Source organism: Lonchura striata, chromosome Z (genome assembly GCF_050655825.1).
Source record: "Lonchura striata isolate lonStrDom1 chromosome Z, ASM5065582v1, whole genome shotgun sequence".
In the NCBI taxonomy this organism is placed as follows: domain Eukaryota; kingdom Metazoa; phylum Chordata; class Aves; order Passeriformes; family Estrildidae; genus Lonchura; species Lonchura striata.
In genome coordinates, this window is record NC_140740.1 from 64,140,439 (window position 1) to 64,165,014 (window position 24,576).

The 24,576-nt window shown below is 40.8% G+C and overlaps 1 protein-coding gene across 3 annotated transcripts; it reads left to right on the forward strand.

Moving 5' to 3' along the window:
• Window positions 1-1,876: 1,876 nt before the first annotated feature.
• On the forward strand, window positions 1,877-17,988 carry HACD4 (3-hydroxyacyl-CoA dehydratase 4). Of its 3 annotated transcripts, none has more exons than XM_077790316.2 (7): window positions 1,877-1,981; window positions 6,128-6,231; window positions 7,114-7,241; window positions 13,011-13,123; window positions 15,538-15,644; window positions 16,382-16,513; window positions 17,245-17,988. In XM_077790316.2, exons 2-7 carry the CDS (start codon window positions 6,135-6,137, stop codon window positions 17,325-17,327), a joined length of 660 nt encoding a protein of 219 aa, XP_077646442.1. In that variant the 5' UTR covers window positions 1,877-1,981; window positions 6,128-6,134; the 3' UTR covers window positions 17,328-17,988. The 3 variants fall into 3 exon arrangements, with proteins under 3 accessions (XP_077646442.1, XP_085423129.1, XP_085423128.1); XM_085567003.1 differs by lacking the exon at window positions 1,877-1,981 and adding an exon at window positions 3,130-3,148; XM_085567002.1 differs by lacking the exons at window positions 1,877-1,981; window positions 17,245-17,988 and adding an exon at window positions 3,130-3,148 and having other exon boundaries at window positions 16,382-16,755.
• The last annotated feature ends 6,588 nt before the right edge of the window (window positions 17,989-24,576 follow it).

Here is a 24,576-nt window from a genome sequence, read left to right on the forward strand (position 1 = left end):
GCAGAGTGGAAACACGTGAGAAGAACAACTCTGCAGACACCAAGGTCAGTGCAGAAGAAGGGACAGGAGGTGCTCCAGGCACTGGAGCCCACATTCTCTGCAGCCCATGGTGCAGCCCATGGTGAAGCAGCTGTGCCTGTGCAGGGCCACAGGGATGCAGAGATCCACCTGCACCCCGTGGAGGAGCCCCACATTGAGGCAGGCAGATACCTTGGAGGATGTTGTGATCCTGTGGGAGGCGTTGCTGCCAGGCTGGAGCAGCTTGTCCTTGGAGGACTGCACGCCATGGAAGAGTGACCCATGCTGCAGCAGTTTTGGGAGGACTGTTGCCTGCGGGATGGATCCCACTGCAGCAGTAGGGAGGGAGCTGTTGCTGATGAGATGGAGCCATGCCGGAGAAGCTCTCAGTGAACTGTCTCCCATGGGAGGGACCCTGCGGTGCAGCCGGGCAAGGACTCCTCTCCCTGAGCAGCAGGAGTAGCCATGGGTGATGGACTGACCATAACACCCATTCCCTGTCTCCTTGTGCCAACTGGGCAGGAGGTACATCTCACAAGGTGGGAGGGGTGGCAGAAGGTGTTTTTTAAGGACTTATTTTTACTTATCTTTATCCTGCACTGATTTGTTAGTTGTAAGTTCACTTCATATCTCTAAGTTGTTCCTGCTTTGCCCGTGATGGTATTTGCTGAGGGATCTCTCCCAGTCCTTATCTCAACCCATGAACTATTTGCTGGATTTTCTCTCCTCTGTCCAGCTGCAGAGGGGAGTGAGTAAGCAGTTCATGGGTGGGCCTTTCAACAGTGGTATGTTTAATTGTTTAACCCTCTGTTTAACACTGATATATTATTTCCTCCTGAGAAAGAAAGGAATTCTTTAGCCTAGAAAAAGATTATTCTGGAGCAATAAAAGTAAGCTGCCATATGGCAGGAAAGCCAGTCATAACTGTATGACCCTTGTGCTCAGGTCTCAGGTGGGAGACATAACCCTGGAAAACACAATGTCCCACTGTGCCAGCCAGGAAATCATTCACTAGCCAGGGAGGCATTTCACACCTCTCCAGGACACCACATGGCATGGCCCTACCAGGAGCTCAATGCCACTTGCAATAGGGATGAGACCCAGTAAGAGACATTTTATCCTCCAGCATTTTGTACCTACACATAACATCCTATGATTATTATATCTTCAGGGTGCTCTTCACTTACAGCATCAGATTTCAAATCTCACTGCAGGATGGGGTGTAATTCCAACATGAATGCCACATGAATGTGGCAAAACTTACTTATTTGCAGAAGGGAGTTTATAAACAAGTTAGGGTGTTCTTGATCTGATTTATGCTGGGACATCCCAGACACCCCAGGCAGAAGTAAACTAGGATGAACATATATTTTCACTCTGCAAGTAGTGTCAAAATTTCACAGGGGCATGAAAATCCACACATTTCTATATAATAAATGCAAAATTCTTTCCTCTATCTGAAATAATTTAAAGGATGGGTGTGCTCCCATCCTTCCTTACCATTTGATGGAGTTGATAGTGTTGCTGAATTGCTGATGATTTAGGCGTAAAAAAGCATTATAATTTTGCATTTCTTCCCTCCAGTAATCTTTCAAAACACTGCTCTGTGTTAAGAAATAAAGTTAGTGGTATTTACAGACTAGTTTATTGGCACAACAGCAAGAAACTAATTTAGATTATATTAGGCTAGGTTAGGTTAGGCTAAGGTAGGTTAGGTTGCGCTAGGCTGGGCTGGGCTGGGCTGACTGAGGGTAAGGGCAAATACAGTGGAAGTATTTGGGTATAAAAACTTCTTTCTCGGGAAGTGCAGTGCTGTTCCTGCTGAGTACTACATACGGTGACGTCGTGGGGTGGGGTAAGAGGAAAGAGGAGGGGTGATCTCCTAACAAACAGCTGTTGCAGCTGCAGAAAGGAAAAAGGAGAAAGCTCTGGAGCAGCAGCAGCAATCCGACCCCTGCAACAGGTAATGCTTCTTGAGTGAAGGTGACACAGACTGCTCAAATGCAAAAAGGAGAGGGGAAAAAACAGTGGGTGGCATGTGGGAGAAAAGTACAGCAGCTGTACTCAGCAGCTCTCTTCTTTCTTAACTACAGGGCTTGCAGCTTGTCATGGGTAGGAAGGGGAAGACACAGAAGTTCAGACCAACATGACTTAATGTGACTTAGAAGGAAACTATGTCAGCAGAGGGAATTTTCTAGCAGATCCTGCCTACTGAGGGGAAAAAAAAAAAAAAAAAAAAAAAAGGAACATTGCTCTCTGGTTTCAGCGTGGGGGCTGGTTCCTCATGTGTGGTTAGCCAGCACAGGCACACAGAGCACAGGAGTCCCGAGGGGCAGTAAAGTGCTCTGTGCATGCAGCCCTGGGTGGGATCCTCCGTGTGGCACAACCCTGAGAGCAACCTGAGTGTGGCCTTCGTCCTGTCACCCTGCAAGGGACACACAGATGGGGCAAGGGCTGACCTGATCTGGGCGCCTCTGCTGCGCTGTCACCTCAGCTCATGGGGGAGCATGGTCCTGACCACCCTTCAGACTAAGGGCACCTACCTCCATGCTTGCCTTGGATGATAGTTACCAAAGAGACACACTGAAGGTCTTTCTGATAAAAATAATAAAATGCAACAGTTACACTTTGTGAAAATTCTGCCCAAGGAAGTATATCAGGCTTTGCAACTAAAATGATAAAATCTTTGCTGTGTGTGCTAGTTCTGACATTTCTTATATTTCATCTAGTTTTCTGGGTTTTGAGCCCACAGAGAAAGCAGATAAGCTTTCTGCTAAGCAAGGTTGATATTACATATGATAAATGCATCCCTAACATTTCAATGTATTTGGCATAATAAACAGTAAATATTACTAAAAATATTTGTAAAAAATAAATAGTAACTTGCCATAGTAAATAAGGTGAAACTGACAATTAAAACAGCAGACAGCAAGTGCAGCCTTCTGGGTCTATGTCTCCTGCAAGAACTATGTTTGTTTCTTTCTCCTGTCATCAATGCAGGCAGAGTACTGAAATGTGCTGTGACCACCCTTCCCCCCGCATTTCTTTCAAGTGAAAGAAACTTGGACGTTTAAAACAAATCACACTAAAGGGAGAGATGTGGCAGCAGGTCAGGCACCAGGATGGCAAAGTGAGTTTTGGGAGACTAGCCAGCAATCTGAGGCTCAGGGACTGAATCAGTATCTGATGGATTGTCTGTGTATTGTTTGCAACAGGGCTGCAGAAGCAGGTTCTGGAAGTGAAATGTGGAGTCATCCCTGCTGTGGACCGATGGGAGCAGGAGATCTAAATAAAGACCTCTTCTGCCCTTCACATTTCACATAGAAGCAGATGCCTGAGTTTTGTGTTGTGACACAGAGCTGTTGGGACAGGGAACTAGGGAAATAGATTATCTTAGGCCCGCTTTTGTTTCTGTAGGTAAAGAGGTCAGCCTTTGGATGGAGAAGGACCTTGGTGAAAAGCTACATTTCAGCTTCCTTTTATCACACTGAAATCACCTTTCAGTCTCTTCAGATTTCTTTGCTTCTGTGAAAAGCTTTTGTTTGGTCTTAAGTACTTGTTGGGCAGAGATTAACAGAGTAGGCTGAAAAAGTGTGATGCAGTCTCAGATCAGGGTTGTTTCTTCACAGTGCAGAGTTTCAGCAGGGGAGGGAACTGTGCCACTCACAGCTCCGGGGCCAGGATCTGTCTGCCATGTAACACCGGCATGCTGCTCGGCACACGTCTCTACACTCCTTGGGAATATGGGGCCCTCCATTAATGTAACAGTCTGTACATACTGCAGCCGTCACTGGTATATTTTAAAGATTATGTGTTCTAATGTGCAACAGCTGCCACACTGCCAAAACACTAATGTGAGGCTGTGTTTACAAATGCTACTCCCTGTTTAGTCAAGATTAAGTACCCTAAGAACTGCAAAAACAACAGTTTTCTAGCCAGCCAATACAGGAAGAGTTTGGAAAATACAACCAAATCACTGAAAGACAGGCTCTGAGGATGACAGAACATCTAGCAAACTGAACTTCAGAAGAGAGAAGGCATATGCTCAGCTTGCACCCAGTATGATGCATACACAGCAGTATCAGACCAAAAGAGTGGTGGAGCTGCTGACTGGAAAGCCTCAAGATTTTAATGTCTGTTCCTGTAACTTCCATACACTAATATCTATCCATCCAGTAACCAGGTTGTTTCTTAACACAGAACAATGTTCTTAATTTATTGTCTTTTTATAATATGTAGATTCCCAACTTCTTCTTGCCACAAGATGGAACAAAGTGTCATTCAGTAATAAAACAGATGGAATTTGGTTTAAATCTTAATTGATTTCACTGGACTTTAGTTCAATTCAGCTGTATCCTACTTTTTCTAAAAGAAAGGTATCTATGGAATATTGTTTTGGGTCCTTTTATGTCTTATTTTTACAGTATTAATGGACAATGATGTCTTTTGGGAAATATTTTATTCCCACAAATCTTTTTGTGCTTACAAAAGTGATGCTGTGAATAGTTGTCATCCTACATAACTGGAAGAGAGGAAGACAAGTGCTTTTATGACCTCCCTGCAATTTATCTGCAATAAAAATTTAGAAGATGAGTTTATCTAGATCAACTTAAATAAGTAACATAAGTAACACAAGTATTGTTAATTATGGTCCAATGCTAGGAATGAAGGATAGGCATTCATCAAATTTAGATATTTCTGAACAGAGAAATTTATTCCATTTGTTAATGTACAGATACAAATGAAATTAAATTTTTTGGCAGAGACATACCACAAGAACATACAGGATCAAGGCACAACTTGAAGAGAATACTACTTACTAGAGCAGGAAATGAATAGGTCCAACACAAGAGATAAATTCTAGTACAAAATTAACAAGTTAATTTCCTAAAAAGTAGTCTTATAGCCAGAGGACAAGTAAATCTCTCCTTTTCAAAAGAGACCAGAAGAAATGCATTTATAGGAAAGTAGGTCTATCCAGAGTTCATGACGTCTTGCAAAAAGTCAGATTGTCCATGAAAATTAGGTTAGAATATCTGAAAAATTAGTCTTCTCCCACAGGAGAAGATTTTATTTATTAAATGCAATTTGGATCCAGAAGTTAATGGAGTATCTTTGTTTAGATACTTCTTCCTCTGGAGGCACAAATTTCACTTTATGGCCACTGATTACCCTAATGATTGGTGGGAACTCTGAAAATTTTTCTGGGCATATCCTAAGTGTAGCAATAAAGGGAGCCTTTAATCCATTAGACAGAGTTCTGTTCTGGGACCTCTGTTCTGTTTATATTTCATGGAACCAAAGAATTATTTGGGTTGGAAGGGACATTGATAATTGTTAAGTTCCATTCAGCTTCCTCTAGTTCCAACACTCCTACCATGGGCAGGTACACCTTCCACTAGTCCAGGTTGCTCAGAATGCCATCCTTCTTTTGGCCTTGAACACTTCCAGGAATGGGGCATCCACAGATTCTCTGGGGAACCTGTGCCAGTGCCTCACCACCTTCAAAGTAAAGAATCTTTCCTTAATGTCTAATCTTACCCTGCCCTCTTTCAGTCTAAAGCCATTCTCCCTTATCCTATCACTACATGCTCTTGTAAAAAGTCTCCATCTTGTTAAGTTTGCTTTAGGTACTGAAGGCCACAATTAGGTCATCCTGAAACCTTCTCCAGCCTGGACAGTCCCAGTGCTCTCAGCCTTTCCTCAAAGGAGAAGTGCTCCATCCCTCTGATCATCTTATTCACTTGTGCTCTGACCCTCCTCTGGACTCTCTCTCACAGGTCCATGTCCTTCCTGTGCTGGGACCCCAGAGCTGATGCAGCCCTGCAGGTGGGTCTCAGCAGAGCAGAGCAGAGGGGCAGAATCCCCTCCCTGGCCCTGCTGCCCACACTGCTCTGGATGCAGCCCAGGACACGTTTGGCTCTCTGAGCTGTGAGTGCCATGGTTGGGTCATGTCCAGGCTCTCACCCACAGCACCCCCAAGTCCTTCTGGGCAGGGCTGCTCTCAATTTCAGCTCTTTTCCTTTGCTTTATTAACATGTCCAAAGAGGGTGCAAATTCTTACAATGTTGTTTTAAGTCATATAGTTTATTATTTTCACTTTCCACAGCTTTACCATGAGCATGTACCTGTTTGTGTATGACTTAATGCAATTCTGTGGACATTCTTGGATATTTACAAATATGATCATCAGGTTCATGACATTTGGAAAAGGTAAGGCTCCTTCTCTATTTTCCTTGGACATTTTAAGCGGCAATGACAGATACACAGAAATATCAAATTAGAGATAAGAGTCTGAACATGTGTATGTCCAATACCAGGGACTAATTCAATCAGAAAGGCACTCCATTAAAAAGGCTGAACAAATTACTTGTGCCTGTCTTCTACTCTTTTCAGACTGGGAATGAAGCTCTTGTTTTACAAATAAACTTTAATATTCAGTGGCATACTAGTAACATTTGAATTAGATATAAACCTAAATGACTAGGTCCAGTCACAATTGCAAATATTAATCTTACTGAAGCTACCGGGAGAGAGTATCTTTGTGGTTATTATATATGACTCTCTATCTCCAAAAACATTACAATATATTTCTGTTGCCTGGGGCTAAGACACAAAAATAGAAAAGTAGTGACTGAAAATTTAACATTATTTATAATGGTGGACAGTTTTAGGCATATAAAATGATTGCTTTCTGGACTGCTTGTTTTCAGCAGTGCAGATACAGGCAGGAACTCAACATCTTGTAGTGTTTAGAAATTCTTCATGCATTTCCTCAACATTTTCTCCCATTTAGAAATACCCTAAAGCAGTATCTCTAAACCAACACATCCTGCACAGCGTTTGCCCATGCTTTAAGTATAGGGAATTTAATTATTTTCTCAGCTTCCTGCCTCTGTGTCAGAACCACACACACAGAGCAGACTGCCTCCTCCACTCCTTGAAGCTTTTCTTCTGTTACCCAGAAGTTTGGTACTGTGTGGACTTTATTTCTTGTCATTTCCAGTGATGATAGCATAAAAGCAAACCCAGCAGTTGCTCCAGACTTTTAACTGTATAACCATCCTCTAATCTTCCTCTTAATTTTGTCTTTAGATTCACTGGCTGACACGTTTCACTCCATAGGACTGGTGATGCGCCTTTGCCAGTTGTTATCTGTCCTGGAGATCCTACACATCCTCATCGGCATTGATAAAAGCCGTCTCCTCCCCAGGTTTTTGCAGGTAAGTTCGATCTCAAAGCTCTCCTTTCGTGACCAACACACATCAGCCATGGCTGCCCCTGGGGACAAGCCCAGGCTGAACTACTCTGAATGTACCCTTCCTCAGGCAGCCTGGTTTCCTGGTAATTTCCCAACTGCAGGAATTGGTTCCTCAGAACTGGGCTGGTTGGGAAAGAACTCTCCTGTCAACTTTTTTCTTTTTGAGTGAAACTGAATAGTGAGTACCCCATGCTTGGTCCCCAGCATGGACCCAGAAAAGGTCTGGATGAGTGGCCACCAGCAGAAGTGGATCAGTGGCCAGCTGCAGTAATCAAACCAAGCCAGGGGGGCTTGGTCCTTCTAAACTTCTCCCTACATAACCTCCCAGCATTCCTGTAGTCCCCCTAAGTTATCTTCCCCTCCTTCCAGAGTTGATGCACTCTCTTCTTTTTCCCTGACTTCCAGTAAGTTCTCTGTTTAACCAAGTTGGTCTTTTCCCCTAGTAGTTGTCATATGTTCAGCTGAAGGCAGAAAACCGGCCAAAACATCATATACTATAGCAGAAAGAAAGATGATACTCTGACAATTTCTTTGCCATGCTATTTTTTTTATTTTGGGTGCTAATATCAGGTTTTGTTATTTTTTTCTTAATACATTGGAAAAAAAGAAAATGGTTATTTGAATTTACCTTCAAACCTTTTCAATCTATAGTATTTGAGTAATGGTGAAACTCATATTTCTCTCAGCAGTCAGAAGACCAAGAGTAGTTAGTTATGTTTTTAGTTTTCTGGATAGCCCATTTTTATCAAATGATGTATTCATAGGTGAAGATGTTCCTCTTTTCAAGTCTTCATTAACTGTCTAAATTGACTAATATGGATCTCTATTCTTTACACTGCTCCCTAAGTATCAAATCCATAAAAATGTAAAGAACTGCTTTTCCTTGCCTAAATCCACAGGCTTTGATGCTAATCTAGGGGAGAAAGAAGACTCCTATCTAGTATGACCTGTAACAAATCTCACATGTCTTGGAATGAAGAGCACCCTGCTCTTAGTCATTAAAGTAGGCCTTGTCCTGACAGAGTTTACACATTCCCCAGCCCTGACATAGTCTGTTTCTTTCCTAGCCAGACTTACACAAGGCAGAGATCAGGGAGGCCTGCACAAACACTATTATGTTTTGCCACAAATGACATTAGTATGAAAGGGATATTCTGAGCAAGAAAACCGTGACCTTTCTTGGACAGTGCAGTTTGTGCAGTGCTCTCCTGGAAAATATGGAGAGGCAGCTCAGGGAACCATATGGCACTGTGACTCTCAGTGTTCACCTCACACCAAATATAGTTTTGGTTCCTTACTTGGTTCTTTCCCCAACTGCACTCTCACTGTGAACTTTCTTCCTTGTTAGCAGCAGCCTCATGCTGTCCAAACAAGATATATAAGCTCTTTGGTGGAGACTCTGCTGTCCTGTGGGTTGCCCGCTTTTGAGAGTGTTGGTTAAGCATCTGTGTGCCACCACTACTCCCACATGCCTTGTCACACTTTCTTCACTGCCTCTTAGGAAGGAAAAAAAGGTATATTTTCCACAGTGAACTAGGGAAGAGATGTTGGTTAAGAAATGTTTACCTTGCTGCAGCTTACTAGACTGCTGTACGGGCAGGGCACTGACAAAGGTACAAGAATTTGAGAGGGGCTGCTTGGTTCTCTGCTCCCATCACCTATTCCAACGCAGAGCTTAAAACCCCTGTGTGCATCCCTCATTAACAGGCATGCATGTCCACATTGAAGTTCACCTGGGGTGATAGCCAGAGTGTGAGAACAGCTGGCTCAGGCAATGTCAGAGAAGCACATGGGTGGAGGCAAATGAATCCTTGAGTGAAAGATTTCTGCCTATTGCATTTGTCATTATTTAGTAGCATTTAAGAAAAACAGTTTGAGTTACATGAAAAAACAAATTCAGAGGAGTCTTCTGGAAAAACTCCTTGAGGGACAAAGTCTCAAGCCACCAAGCACCTGAGAAAAGCAAGGTAGGTCAAGGCCAACTCACATCCTGAAAGAAAGATGAGTCCTGTGTGATGGATGTGCTGGGGTAAAGTGAGGCAGGGGATGGTCATAAAGCTGATGCAAAGGCTATTTACACCTTAAATAATTGGAGGAGGGCAGGAGAACTTGTCACATGTCATTGTCACCAGCAAAACAGAAGGTAATGAAATGTGTTAGTCTGGCAAAGTAGCAAAGGTTGAAAGGACTTGTACCACAGCAAGGAGAGAGAAAAGGTCTAAGAAAAGACTGATGTTTTTGTGAAACAAAGAGTAGTCCTTCATCCTGTGTGAACAGATTGGATTTACCAAACCAAAAGCAATGTACTATGGCTTTGTGATAAAAACCTGATTTTTTAACTTAAATATTTAGTGGCACTTTTCTCACTTTCGTTGTTGTTTTGGTTTGGTTTTTTTTGTTTGTTTTTGTTTTTTGTTAATATACACTAAATTTAATAACTATGTAAGCATTTCAGGTACTGAGTACAAAATTGCACAGTCATGGTTATTAAAAAATGAAAGTGAATGTGCTATTTTCTCTAGCCAAATTTGCTCTGTTTCTCTTACTTGATTAATAAACTCAGTCTGCCTTGCAGAAACTTTTATTGTCCTACAGAACCTGCTGTATCCCATGAGAGATCAGTGTCAGAAAAGGAAGGTAATTCCAATTTGATTTTAAAGAAGGAATGAAAACTGAAAATGTTATATTTATGCTTCATGATATGTCAGCACATACTTCCTTTTTATGAATGTGAAAACATAGAACTTGTAGTTTTGTGCTTTTTTTTTTTTATTCAGAGCATGAGTATACCTACAGAGAATATCATGTCTTCATTCATGAAAGGACAGATGATCCATACAGGAAATGATCCATAGCTGAGCAGAGCACATGTATTTTATTTACATGTGTATATGTGTGTGTATTTATAAATGTACATGAATCCATGAATATATGCATACAGATGTGTGTACATATATCAACACAATATCAAAACATACTACTCTTCTCCAAGAAGCACCCTGCCTCTTCACTTGCAGAAAATGTCCCCAGCCTTTGACTAATCTCTGCATTTACCTTCGATTTGTGTGAGTTACCTAAAGCTAGGAGTGCTATGAAAGGAAAGAGAATAAAGGCAAGAAGGCAGGTGACCTGCTGATTTATGCAGAGAAAGAGGTAGGATGCCACTGCCTGTCCTCATGGGGGTATCAAAATCGTCCTGAGCAGCCAGCTCTGTGTCCTGCCCCACAGATGTGCTCCAGGCCAAGGCCACGTCCTTCCAGTCTCAGTGTCTGGTGGCTGCTTTGTGCAGCCCATTGCTTGCCAGATGAGACTGCAGTCTAACAGGAACAAATACCTCAAGATGACCAGTTTGTGCCATGTCCAATTTCATGTTCTTGCAGGTGCTTAACATACTTTATAGTTCGATTACTGAGTTCCTTCATGTGTAATTACCAAAGTTGCATGTCTCCATTGCTCCCCTTCCCCAGTATGACTCTCTGATTGAGGCAGTCTGCTGAACCCCAGGTAGGGGGTTCTAACTGCCTCATATTTCTCCTTGTATCCTGGGGAGAGAAGAAAATCCACAGCTTCTTCCACTTCTAGATTATAAGGCTGAATTTTGGGTCTCTGTAGTCATTCCGTCACTGGCCAGCACACATCCATTTGAAACTGGAGTTTCAAACTGGAGTTTGAAATGGTAACTACCCTTCTACTGCTTGTCCTTTCTCTCACTGAAATGGGATTGGATCTCAGTCATTTACCCCATGCTGTTTTCTAGCCCATTTCCTCCTAGCCATTTTTGGAAAAGTGAGTGATCATTTGGAAAATCTTCCAGCTCTAACATCTAAGAACATGTCCATTTTTTCACTATCATGATGAAGCCGTGGTCTCTAGGACCTGTGGCAATTCCCTGAAATAGCTCTTGCATTAAAAATAATGCAGAACTCCCTCTCCGCATCTTAAGTCTGATTTTAGAGTCAGTAAAAAAATACCCACACCACCGATGCTGCATTCTTTATTACTCTACATCTAACAATTTAAACTCAGGTCCTATCTTATCTGTTCTCTCCAGCACACAGTCCCACCCAGTGCTCACACACTTCTACCTTTGTTTTGATTTCCTTTTTGTGATGGTTGCCCTGTTGTGTTTCTTGTATCTCTGTTCTATCTGGTTTCAGATCTGCATTCAATACTTCCAGTTCCCCCATGTTTTCACCATGTTTCTCAGCATCAGTGTACAAACACAGGACATACTAGCTCTCACTTTCTGTTTCCTGACCCATCTATACAGAAGTCTGCCAACATCTGACCTTTTGTAAAATCAGTTCCTCAGTTAGGGACCTATGGGATCAGCAGCACAAGGTAATGGTCATAGGATGGTGAGAAGCAGGAAAACCATTTTTAGCTGTTGTGGCCCCTCAGTGCTTTCCAAGATGAGGAACCAGATCCCAGGGGGACAGACATCCTCTCTTTCTGTATGAAAAATTGCTCTGACGTAATTTTGCTGAATAGTGAAGGCTGCTTTATCTGACAGATGTGGTTTGTGAAACAAGAGAGTTTGTGGCCAGAATGGTCCATGCAGGACCCTGTAAATATTACGTAGCAAAACTACCACACAAACTTGTCAACAGGCAGAATTCTTACTTTGGTTAAGGTAGGAGTCTGGGGAAATCAATGAAGAATAAATTCAACACTTAAAAAAACAACCTTGGTAATCCACTTTAATTTTGTAACTTTTAACTGATTTGACATCACAACTTGTGAAATCATTACAACTAATGTACCTTTGGAAGACATGGCATTGGGTTAAAAAATCCAACCTAATGAAGATATATCAATTCATACCAACTGCTTAGGTGCATATTTTCTACTTCAACACTTTCAAATAGAGTGTAAATCAGAGCGAATTGTTACTGTTCTGGGACAGCTTGACAACTCTTGGAGTACTGATTAATTTACTCTACAGGGCAGGACATGGATACTGTTAGGAAAGTTTTCAGGAAAGCTGCAAAAAGATGCACTTTAAAAAAAATTCTTGAGTTTTAATATTACCAAAGTATTTATTTTAAGCTGGAGACACTGCCTGTTTAATCCACATTATCTTTTAATTTGTGGGTTGGATAAAGTTCAACTACTAGAAAAATGCTAGGACATAAATACTATGGCAATTATTCACATAAGTGACAAGCTTAAACCCACTTCCCGTAACCAAGAATAAGATGGAAAGAAAGATAAGGAATTCTACTTTTCCTCCTTCTTTCTGCAAATCTTACATGAAAGAGATTCCTTGGGACACAGATTTCCAAGATATGAGGAGCAGATCTGGGAGTACTTTCTGGCATATGACCCCCCTCAAGAAGGGTCCTCTGTATCCTACAGCCTCCCACACAGCCACAAGCAAGAAAGCTTATCCCTGCCAGCATTCCAGGTAGTCAGGTGCAGCAAGAGTAGTCCTTGCTTCCACAACCTCCCTGGGCTCACCCATAGGTTTCTTTGGCTACAAACACAAGTCATCCCAGCTGGCAAGCCAACTTCCACACGTACCATAACAGCTCTTTGATGCTACAGCCAGCAGTGTCCACTGCTCTTTGCTGAAGGACTTTGAACAAAAGCAGGCCATGAAACAAAATATTCACTGCTGATGTTGTGTAAAAAAAACTGTATCCACTTGTGGCCTCCATTTTTCCCAAAACACCACAGAAATAGGTTAGAGAAGATGCCAACTGAATTCAAAGTTTTCTTTTCTTTTCAGATCACTGAGAGAATAATTATTTTATTTGTCGTGATCAACAGTCAGGAAGAAGTTCAAGGGAAATATGTCGTCTGTGTTTTATTTTTCCTTTGGAATTTATTAGATGTGGTCAGGTAAGGAGTCAACATCAAAACCAGGAGGGGAAAATGGGTTATTCTTGCCAGCTGAACTCTAACCCCATTGTGCATCAGGCTCATTTAATTGTTTGAAAATTGGCAAAGCATATTATCAATTTTTAAATAAAAGCTTGAACTTTTTAAGTTACCTAATAATTTTTACAAAAATCCGCATGGTTAAGAGGCAGAGTAACTTACAGATGTATGATAGAGTAATGCATTAGCAGACTGCATTAACATTTGTAGTTCAAAAGCTTTGATGTTTTTAATGAAAATTTAAAAGCAATCATAACTACCTTCTGGAGAACAGCAATTCCTGAAGTCTTGCTGGTTGTCATTACCATCCTGTTGCTTTATTATTGTTTTTTTTTAATCCACTTTGATACAAGATTGACAGCACAGTAAGGCAGCACCAGCAGAACTTGCAAAGGCAGAAAGACTGTTCTTGGTTAATTGCACTGTGCTTTCCAAAAAGCCAAGAGCTCCAGCTGCAGGAGACTGAGAGTTTTGGTGTAGTAGGGTATATATCATGCCACAAGAACATCACGTACTTCTCATATGTAATGTAAGCCTCTATGCACCTCAGTTTGTAGACTTAAAGCATGTACATACATAATTAAGAAGCATTTTAAGAAGACACAGCTCTCACAGCAACCCATGTATTGCAGCAAAACTTTTTTTCCTGATAAAATGCCTTTCTGCTAATTTAAATATATTGCCTAGGGCACTGACTGAATAATATGTTTTTTGGCAGCAAAAGAAACATATTATAAAAGAGATCTGAAACAGGAAAGTGTCAGAGAGAATTAATAAAGATTTTAAGTCAGTTTCAGAGTATTTTGAAATACCTTTTAATAGGCTGCTGCTTGTAATAATTATTTTGATTATATTCCATCCCATTTTTTTCTTGAAGTTTGTAAAAAATGGGATGGAATTATAATCAAAAGTTTGTAAAACTTAAAGAAGTTTGTAAAACAGTAGAACCTAATCTGAAATGAAAGGGTTCAGTGCAACTGGAGAAATGCCAGCAGTAGAAACAATATTGGCTATGAAGTCAGTGCATAATAGCACCATTGATGCATCATTATTTTCTACCCTTACTAAAGAACACCACGGTAACAGCAGCTGGTGGTGGTCTATAGTAGTAAATTACCAATTCAAATAAACCGTAGTACAACTCATACAAATTTAGAATTCTTACCTGATTTATCTTACAGCTCTCAAAGAAGTATTCAAGCCTAGAAGTGGTTAAGCATCTCTCCCATCCCTAAGTCAACTACTCTTGAAGTATTACAAGTTTTTCCACATAAACTTTCAGGGACATAAATTTCTCTGAAGGACTATTTATTATTTATTTTATTATGCATTATGGCTGGTGATACACTGAGAGCAAGTTCTGATCTTTCCTGCTTATACCATAACAGCCCATGGAATTATATAGAGAGGGACTAGCTGCTTCCTTTTTGTATTGTGTTGAGATTCAGCCTTAAGGGCAACAATAATAAAAAATGGAGACAATCCTGACGTTGCAAAGGGCAACCTTGAGAGACAATGGGCCATTTTTAGTGGTCTACTCTTCTACAGTCCAGGTATGATGCAAAATTAATGCAAAATTAATCAAATTAACCAATAAAAAGGGAATAAAAAGGTGTGTTTAATGCTAGTTTTATCTGTCAGAAAGTCTTTGGTAATAGATGAACATCTCTAGCAAGCCCAAAGTGCAGAAAGTCTTTCAGCTGACCAAAAATGCAATCAGACCTGTTTCTGTAGTGTTTGGAGAGCTGCTGTATCACTTTAATATCAAACCAAGATCAGGTCACCTTTGGAGACTGAAGTACTAATCATTCTGGGCTCCCAATAAGCAGCAGTAGCAGCCACAGTAAAAATAAAACGCTACAGTACACTGGTGAACAACTGCTTTTTTTGGACCAACTACCCCTGCTGAGGTCCAGGAGAGGGACAGATGTACTACAGGTTATGTACCTGCAGCTGACTTCTTGTTTAACCTTCTTCAGCAGTAATTCAGTTAGCTCAGCAGTCATAAATCAGGATTGTCTCAGTCCCAAGCAACAGTGATATTCTGCCTGTCCTTCTCAGTTGAAACTCCCCCGTCTGAAAACCATTTTCTGATGCACCAGTATGAAATTTTGTTTGTTTCTGATACAGCTTTTTGTCTGGAGGGCTTTATTGCTGTCTGCCTATTCTATGGTAGCACCACAGGTAACTCTTTGGGGAAAATGAACCATCTACTTTCAGGCATTGGAGTCTGAACAAAAACTGTTGCTGGCTCGGAAATTTACTTAGACAGCTCCAAACTCTTCTGCAATTCCTTTGAACTTTTCCAATAGTGTATCTTTATTCTAAAGACATCATAATTTCCTCTGAACCTATCTGCTTTCCTCTTTTTGCAGGTACACTTACAATATGTTGGCAAGGATGGGTATATACTACCTACCACTAACGTGGCTCAATTTCTCACTGTGCATCGTGCTTTATCCCCTTTCAGTTCTGGCTAAAGGTAAGGAGTTGGGAAAGGTATCAGCCACTTGCTTCCTTAATATAAAATGTGATCACTTCAATTGCCGTTTGTATTTAACTTAGTTCCTCATGTGTTGACAAGGCTGTCATAAATGTTCATGTACTTCATATTAACCTCTATGTCACCTCTGTCTCCCTTTTCTGTTATTTTTACTTTAATAGAGACTATCTGGCGTTTGGGGTTGTGTATCTGGTAGGTTTTATGGTTTTCTGTTTGCTTGGTGTTAAATTTTTCAAAATCTGGGAGAATGTTTTTTTTTTCCTAAGTAAAGCAGAAAGATAGACTCATAAAAGACATATGGATTCCTCCCTTCCACACTGAGTATACTAGACAGCAAGTTCCAAAGCTTCTCCCCAACTGAGGCTGACCATAGCAGGTTATCATATTTACACCGAGAACTCTGCCCACTGGGAACACACTGAAAGTACTTGTTTTTGACAGAACTTGTTAGTGAATATTATATATGTATTAATTCTAGTATTTAAAGCAATTAGCACTCCAAACCTACAAAACTAAACTCAAGGAGAAAACATACATATGTATATGAATGCATATATATATATATATATATATATGTATGTATATAAAAACCTATATATATATATATAAACATATATATATAGGTTTATAAAATATAAAAGGTAACTGACTTGCTCATTGAGCTCTTTGATGATCTTCTGCTTCCTTTAGACTAAGAATTTACAATGTTTTTACAGGATTTGCAATTTGTGTATCACTGCCTTATTTTGAATCCTTTGGCACATACTCCATCAAGCTACCATTTCCATTCACCTTCTCAATCTACTTCCCCTATGTTCTAAAAATGTACCTGCTAGTGCTCTTTGCAGGTAAGTATCTCATCTTCCAGAAAACTGGGTCTCAACACAACTGGGATGCCCTTGTAACAAAAAATCAAATCTGTACCGGGCCTTTCACAAACTCTAACTCTCTCTAACTACATCTCCTGCAGACCACTGCAGGAAAGTGCATCACTACCTGTTTTGATTCCCAATATCTTTTAAATACAAATAGTTAAATATACAAGATACACCATGCATATGGTGCATAAAATCACAAACCTACAGAAGTTTTTTTCAGTGATGCTAGCCTTGCAGCTATTTAGTGAGACTTGCTTCTTGCTTTTTTTTTTTTTTTTTTTTTAATCAATTCCCATTTGATCATATGCTGGTACTGTGTAAGTGTTCCTCACTCATAACTCCTAGCTGGGATGAAAAATTATATCTAAATTAAGACTTTTACAGCATGATATTTTAAAGGGATGAAAAAACAGGGCCACTCCAAAACTTGCATGTAAACAGATCCCTTCTCCTTCTCATCAAAACATTTTGGAAAAATTTCAACTGAATTTAGTTGCATCACACAGAAGTCTTTGTTCTTTCATTGGCTTTAACGTGAATTTGAAGGATCTCATCTTTATGATGGAGTGTTCTGTTCCTAAGTGCATGGAAGGAACTTTGCAACCTTGTCAGATGAAGGCTCTTACAGTTCCTTCTAAATTAACTGTAGACCGTTTGAATTCTAGTCCTTTGTTCTTACACTGTTTTGTATTTTGATTCAGGTATGTGCTTTATCATCCGGAACCTCTTCTCTGAGAGAATGGCACACCTAGGGACAGACAACATCAAAAATAAAAGAAGCTAACTTGATATTTTGTTTGGAAAAACAAAATATATTCCTAGGAGATTGCTGCACATCATAGTTAAAAACAAACTGGAAAAAGATTTCTCAATGCAAAGCTCCTCTTTGCATGAACATTATCTGGCTGTGTAGAGTTTTCAGAAAAGGCAGATCTCTTGAGTGCACCTCAAAAATACAGCAGCTTTTGAAAACTTTTCAATGTTTTGACTTCAAGTGGGCAGAGTTTTTAAAATTAATGTTTTTTTCTAATATATGTTACAGAATTCTGAAAAAATTGAAATGTGTCACAACTCACAGCCACACCCTTATTTCAGTGTTAATTCTTATCTATAACTACAGATATTCTGTAATGGTATTACAGATATTCTGTAATATCATTTAATCTGTAAGATTACTTTATACTAGGCCAACATATATGTACTTCAGATATAAATGCTAAATTGACTGGAACTGTAATCTCTCAAGGAGCAGAAGTCAGAACCTTTGCAGCATAGAGACTAACATGATGATTAACCTAGGCGCTCACTAAGGATTCTTCAGTTATCGAAAGACCATTCCAGAAAATGCAGCTAAATCAGAAAGGCAACTGTTAAGGTACTCATCTACTATATATTCAAGGGGATGTTTAAGTGTCAGAAATAAACACTTCTGATAATGTGTTTGGCATGTCAGTCTCTTCCCCCACAATGATTTTCTTCCATGCTGAACAGCAGACAATTATGTGCAAAAGAAGTGTGATGTAGTCAGGTCAAATAATATGTTGTTCCTAAAAGGGAACTGAATCAAAAGCCATGTGCAAAATTCTAGGCATTTTACTCAATTGTATTGCTCCTTGTACTTCTCTACAATAAACTGCTAGAATGCAACTAGACATCGGCTTTTCAAAGGTTGGCAATGAGGAATATACACAGCAACCCAGTGGATTATACAGGCAAGAATAGCCAAATAATTCCTTAGAGACTGGCAGGAGCTTTTCTGATGTTTCATCTGTATTGATTATCACCTATGTTCAATTCAAGCATGTGGGGAAGAAAAGTGAGGCTATTTTTTTTTCTAGCTGACTGAACACTGTGGGAAGGGATTGTAGGAATACAATCGATTCCTAGATTGTAGGAATATGAGAGAAGGTAATATTTAAAGGGAAACTAAATACTATTTAAATATGAAGAGGATTTTGCCGGTATGACTTTTCAAACCATGCAGCTGAAGAGGTTATATAAGGGAACAGTGAAGCTAAATTATATAAAAGGTCACCTACTATAATTTTTATTTATTTAATACATGTGGCAGACAATGCTTGCAGACTCTTTTGACCAGCAAGTATTTGCAGACCATAAGGAACAAGATCACTCTTAGAATAGTATAGTGTCAACCCTGGATTAGTGTTTTTCAAACAACTGCAAACAGAAATTTGGAACTTTGTGGAGAACCAGGAGTGCTTTCACTCTGGGCTTCTGTCTCACCCAAACTGATTCAAGTGTGAACACTATTAAGAAACATATAGAACTGCTGAGAAAGATGACAGTTTTGAAGACAGCCAGAGTAAATCCACATTAAACCACTCTATAGTTTCCTAAAGTTGAAACATGAACTTTTTCCCTTGGAAATTCAATCCAACATTCCAGAAACAGCTGATTCAATCCAGTTCCAAAACTGAGCCACTGCAAGACAATGCTGTACCAAACACCAAAGATGACGGCATGGTATCTCTCTGAAAACTTAAGGAAAGGTAAGGAATGTTACACAGCAGCTGCAAGAAAGAAGAGTAAGAAAAATGTCAGAGAAACAGCTCTGTAGACACCAAGGTCAATGGAGAAGGAGAGGAAGAGCTACTCTAGGCACTGCAGCAGATTTCACCGTGGGTCATGAAGAAGACCATGGTGGACCAGGTTGTCCCTCTGCAACCCATGGAGAAACACATCAGACACGATATCCACACGGCAGCCTGTGGAGGACCCTAGGCTGGAGCAGGTGGCTCTGCCCCAAGGGAATCTGCAGCCCATGGAGAGCTCACACAAGCAAAGCAGGAACTGTGGGCCATTAGGGACCCCCACTGAGGCAGCTTTTTCCTAATGGACTGCACCCCATGGAAAGGACCTATATTTGAGCAGTGCTTGAAGAGCTGCAGCTTGTGAGAAGAAACCATGAAGGACTGTGTCCCATGGGAGGGATCCCATGCTGGAGCAGAGCAACAGTGAGAAAAGAAACAAGCAGCAGATATTAAGCTTTATTACCGAAGTGCAATCTTCACACCCACCTTGTACTGCTCGGGGGAGGGAGGAGGTAGAAAATGCAGGAATGAAGGAGTAAAATGAATCTAGGAAGAAGGGAGGTGTAGGGGGGAGTTAGTTTTAGTTTTGCATTTTTTTTCTTTCCATCCTACTCCAATTTTAATTGGCAATAAATTTTTCTTTGAGAAGTTGAATCTGTTTATGTAAAAGTGAATAGTAAATGGTCACTCTGTCTTTATCTTGACCCATGAACTTTCTAATCCTATTTTTTCTGCCCTGTTGAGGAGGAGGAGGAGGAAGACTTAAAGTCCTGTTGAAGAGATGGGGCTGACTGGACATCTGGAAGACAGCTGAGGTCAAACCTATCACAGATAAAGCCATGTTTATTATTTTATGTTAAAAAAATGTTATCTCAAGACATATAACATATAGCTGGGTAAAAGGAGAGGTCCTCCAAGTGTAAACTGCCTGATAAAGGCATGAAGCTCATGACAGAAGACTTCCCCAGCTCCTGGTCCAGAGGGAACTTGGGGCAGGCAGTTGGGACATTGAGGTAGTCAGCCTTCCATGTGTGAGCACAAAAGGCCACTGTAACTTCAGCTCCAGTGCCTCACCTAAGTTCCTGGAAAAGCTCAGAACAGTGCAGGCAAAAAGATGTTTGGGACAATGACTTTTATGACATTGAGTTGTACTTCAATGATTGTAGCCTGTTAGGAAGGGATGGGATCCATCTGTCTAAAAAGGGCATGAGAAGCTCTGGCAGCAGACTGGCCAGTTTGGTGAGATGGGCTTTAAACTGAATTACTTGGCTGGGGTCCAAAGTGGCAATACTCATGCCATTGCTCCCTCCTGGGGGGTGGCCCATGCCAGCCAGGGTAAGCTTGGCTGCCTCAAGATGAGAGTCTTAAGGCTAACCACATCAAGGGTGGGTATGGCTACGGGGAATCCTCTTACACCCCTCCTAGGGAACCTGGATGCTCAACTGCCTGCCTGAAGTGCCTGTACACAAATCACGGGGAATAAACAAGAAGAACTGGAAATCCATGTGTGGTCACAGAGTCATGCTCTCACTGCAATTTCAGAGACATGGTGGGATAGTTCACCACTGGAATGTTGTCATGGATTCCTGTGAAATTCTTAGAAAGGACAGGTCAGCAAGGTGAGGTGGTGGAGTTGGTCTTTATGTGAAAAAGCATCAAGCTTTGCCCAGGGACAGACAAGGAGCTGAGAGCTTATGGATAATAATTAAAGGACAGCCTAAAATGGGTGACACTGTTGGGGGTGTTTACTACAGGTCCCCTGACTCAGACAAGGAAATTGATGAGGCTTTCTATGGGCAACTGGAAGTAGCCTTAAGATCATGGGCCCTGGTCCTCCCCTGAGAGTTCAACAATCCTGATAATTGTTGGAAGCACAACATGGCTCAGCACACAGTCCAAGAAGTTCTTGCAGATACTGGAAAATAACTTATTAATGCAAGTGGTGGAGGAGCCATTGAGGAAAGGTGTGTTGCCCTCCAGAGGATCCTTCCAATAATTCTGTGATTCTCTAAACTTAAATCTTTGTATCTTGAGATATCAGCACCCCCAGATCTCTTTATACAGGGCTGCTCTCCAGTGACTCATCTATCCATTTAGACTTCTATCAGGAACCTGATACCTGGCACCTCTGTACCAGATGCAGAGTCCACCATTTTAACTTGTTAAATTTCATGCCATTAATTATAGCCAAATCCCAAATCCTCAACTATCCACATCTTTCTGCAAGGTCTCTTGTCCCTCAAGAGTCAACAGCAACTTTCAAGTTTAGTATTATCAGCAAACATAATTGTGCATTCAACTCCTGCCTCCTAATCATGGATAAATACATTGAATTGAACTGGCCCTAGACTTGAAACCTGAAGAACACTGTGGATGACTCTTTGTCAGCTCCATGCACTACAATTCTTTGAGGTCTGTCCTTCTGCCAGTTCTTTAACCAGTGCACCATGCACCCACTCATCTCACCGTTGAACAGTTTGTTCAGACAGATATTGTAAGGGACAGTATCCAAAGCCCCACTAGGTGGGTGGCTGTATCATAGGAGGGTATCAGATGAACTACTCAGGGCTTTCCCTTTGTAAACTCATGTTGACTGTGCTTGATGGTTGTATTGTTCTTTAAATGCTTTTCAACAGTATCCAGTATGATCTCAGTAAATTTTCCCTGGTAATGAAGTTAACAAGCCTGCAGTTGTCTGTGTCTTTCATCATGACCTTCTGGTAAACTCGATTCATGTTGGCCAGCTTCTGGTCAGCAGGGATCTCCCCACACCCTATTGGTAGCTCCTGCAGTGCTCTGGGATGAATCCCATCAGGCCCCAGAGACTTACAAAGATGAAACTGATATAACTGCTCATTTACAGTTTCAGTGTCCAGAAATGGAAAGTCACTGCTGCTGTATGTTCTCTGACAGGACAGGCTAGACCAGTGTGTATCAGTGTTATCAATGACTGATGCAAAAGCATAATGCCTCTGCCCTTTCCTCATCCTTTTTTCCAGGTTGACTACCTTCATCAAGATTTAGTTGAATATTTTCCTTAGATCTCCTCTTGCTCTAAATGTACTCAGAATTTATTTTTTTTTTAATCTGACCCAACTTCAGTTTGTTCTTTTTTTTATCTGACCCAGTTTCAACTCTGAGCACTGGACTTTTGTGTTTTCTCCCCGCAGATGGGAACCACAGCTCTGTAAGCATCCTGTGAGGCCTGACCTCTCTTACAGAGATCATTCTTTGGAGTTCTCTGTTCAGCCAAGCCGCTCTTCTGCCCTTCTTGCTTGACTTTTGGCATAGTGTGTACTTGCTCCTGTGCTTCTAAAAGATTGCTCTTAAAAACGGACCAACACTCATGGATCTCTAAGCCCTGAAAATCAGATTCCCAGAGGACACTGCTAACTAGCTTCCCGAGCAGTTTAAGGTTTGCTATCCTGAAATCTAGGACAGCAACTCTGATGACTTGTTTCTCATTTACACCAAAAAATTTAAACTCATTATTTAAACTCATGATTACTGTGGCCAAAACAGCCACCTAAAAATCCCATCTTCTCCTTCCTTATTCACAAACAACAAGTTGGGGATGGGGAGAGGCAGGGGAAGAGTTGAAGGGACATCTTTCATTTTGTCTCAATGAATACGTGTGGCAAGAAATTGTCTTCAACACACTTCTGGAGTTTCTGAGACTTCCTTGTATAGTTGTCTGGCATTTCCAGTTGATGTCCAGGAAACGGACATTTTCCATAAGAACAAGGGCTACTGGTCTACAGATGTCTCCTCATTGCCCATAGATTAAATAATCACTGCTAGCACTGTGACTGAGTGAACAGTATTGTGTGCATTGGTGTTCAAAAATTTCAAATACTCAAACTCTCAGTGCTCTCTGCAGCTCTGTAAACATTGCCACCCTCAGGCCATGCTATGGCATCCCTTGGCTTCCATGTTCTACTAGACATCAGTAGGAATTTAGTTAATTCAGATGTTTACATATTGCTCCTCTATGCAAACTGAAACACAGCAAGTAGGCATCACCCAGTGATTTTCTTTAAAAAAGACAAAAATTCATCTGAATTAAAATGGTAATCAGCATACAAACTGAGATAAAAGTTTGAAACAGCACATTAGAGATGGAACAATTAAAATGTGACATATTTGGTTTTGTTAGAGATTACTTAGAAGTGCACACAAATGGAAATGTCATGAACTGAGATGCACACTCACTCACAAGGACTTTCTGTGAGTCCTTCTGCACATTCACCTTTGAACAGTTTTCTCAGTATAGAGTTGCAGATGCAGCAGAAACCTACCACTACTTATCCACTATTTTGAAAAGGCAAACAAGTACTGCATTAATCCTCCACATACCCAATCAGTGAAGAAATGCTCAGCCTTCACACAGTACCCTGTTGGATAATAAAATCCTAGAAAGACTCATGGAATCATAGATTATTCTGAGTTGGAAGAGGGCTATAAGGATCATCAAAGTCCATCTTCTGGACCTGCACAGAACAACTCCAAGAGCTGAGCTCTGTCAGGCCGGTGCTGTGACCACTGCCCTGGGGAGCTGTTCCAGTGCCCAACCACCCTCTGGGGAAGAACCTTTTTCTAATGGCCAGCAACATAAACCTCCCCGACACAGCTTCAGGCCATTCCCACAGGTGCTGTCACTGTCACCACAGGGAAGAGATCAGTGCCTGCCCCTCCTCTTCCCCTCACAAGGAAGTTGTAACTGCACTATGGACTGTCCTCTGTCTCCTCCATAGCAAACAGACCAAGTGACCAAGAAGTCAGAGGACAATTTCTTTAACAGAGGAAATGTTATCAGTCCTGAAAATAAGGTAATTCCTCCAATGGGGTGTGTCTTCTAGATGTATGGAAATATAATTTCCTTCAACCTGATCAAAAATCAACAATGCTCTTACCAGCACTGTTTTGAAAGATACTAGGGAACAGTGCCCCATTATATTCAGCTAATTTTTGTCTACTTCAGCAAAGAGGATTGCTAAAAAATACAAAATCTCTTTTAATACCTATCTTGGCAAGATTGCAAAGTGAAAAAGTCTCTATTCCTTCAGAAAGAAAAAAGTAATAAATAAGGAAAATAGCGGGAGCTAATTTATTTAAGATGATAAAACTGGAAAATTGTTGCTATATTGTCGCTTTTCCCTAGAGGCAGAGGAAAACTCTTTATCTGTAGAGAAGTGTCAGGGAGATGAGAACAGTTGGAAGTGGAAAGAAAATGGCAACTGTCCTGGAGCTGCACATACAACAGCCATCAGGATCATTGACTCATTTCAGCAATCTTTATAAAGCATGGCAAACCTGACATGCATACCATCCCTCTTCAGAAACCCTGCTCACACTACATAGTCATAATGTGTTGCCATTTCTGCACAAGAACATTGTGTTATTACTAAAGGATTATCAGTTCAAAAATAATGCTCATTCCAAATCTATTACACTAAAATATACTTTAGTAAATACACTATA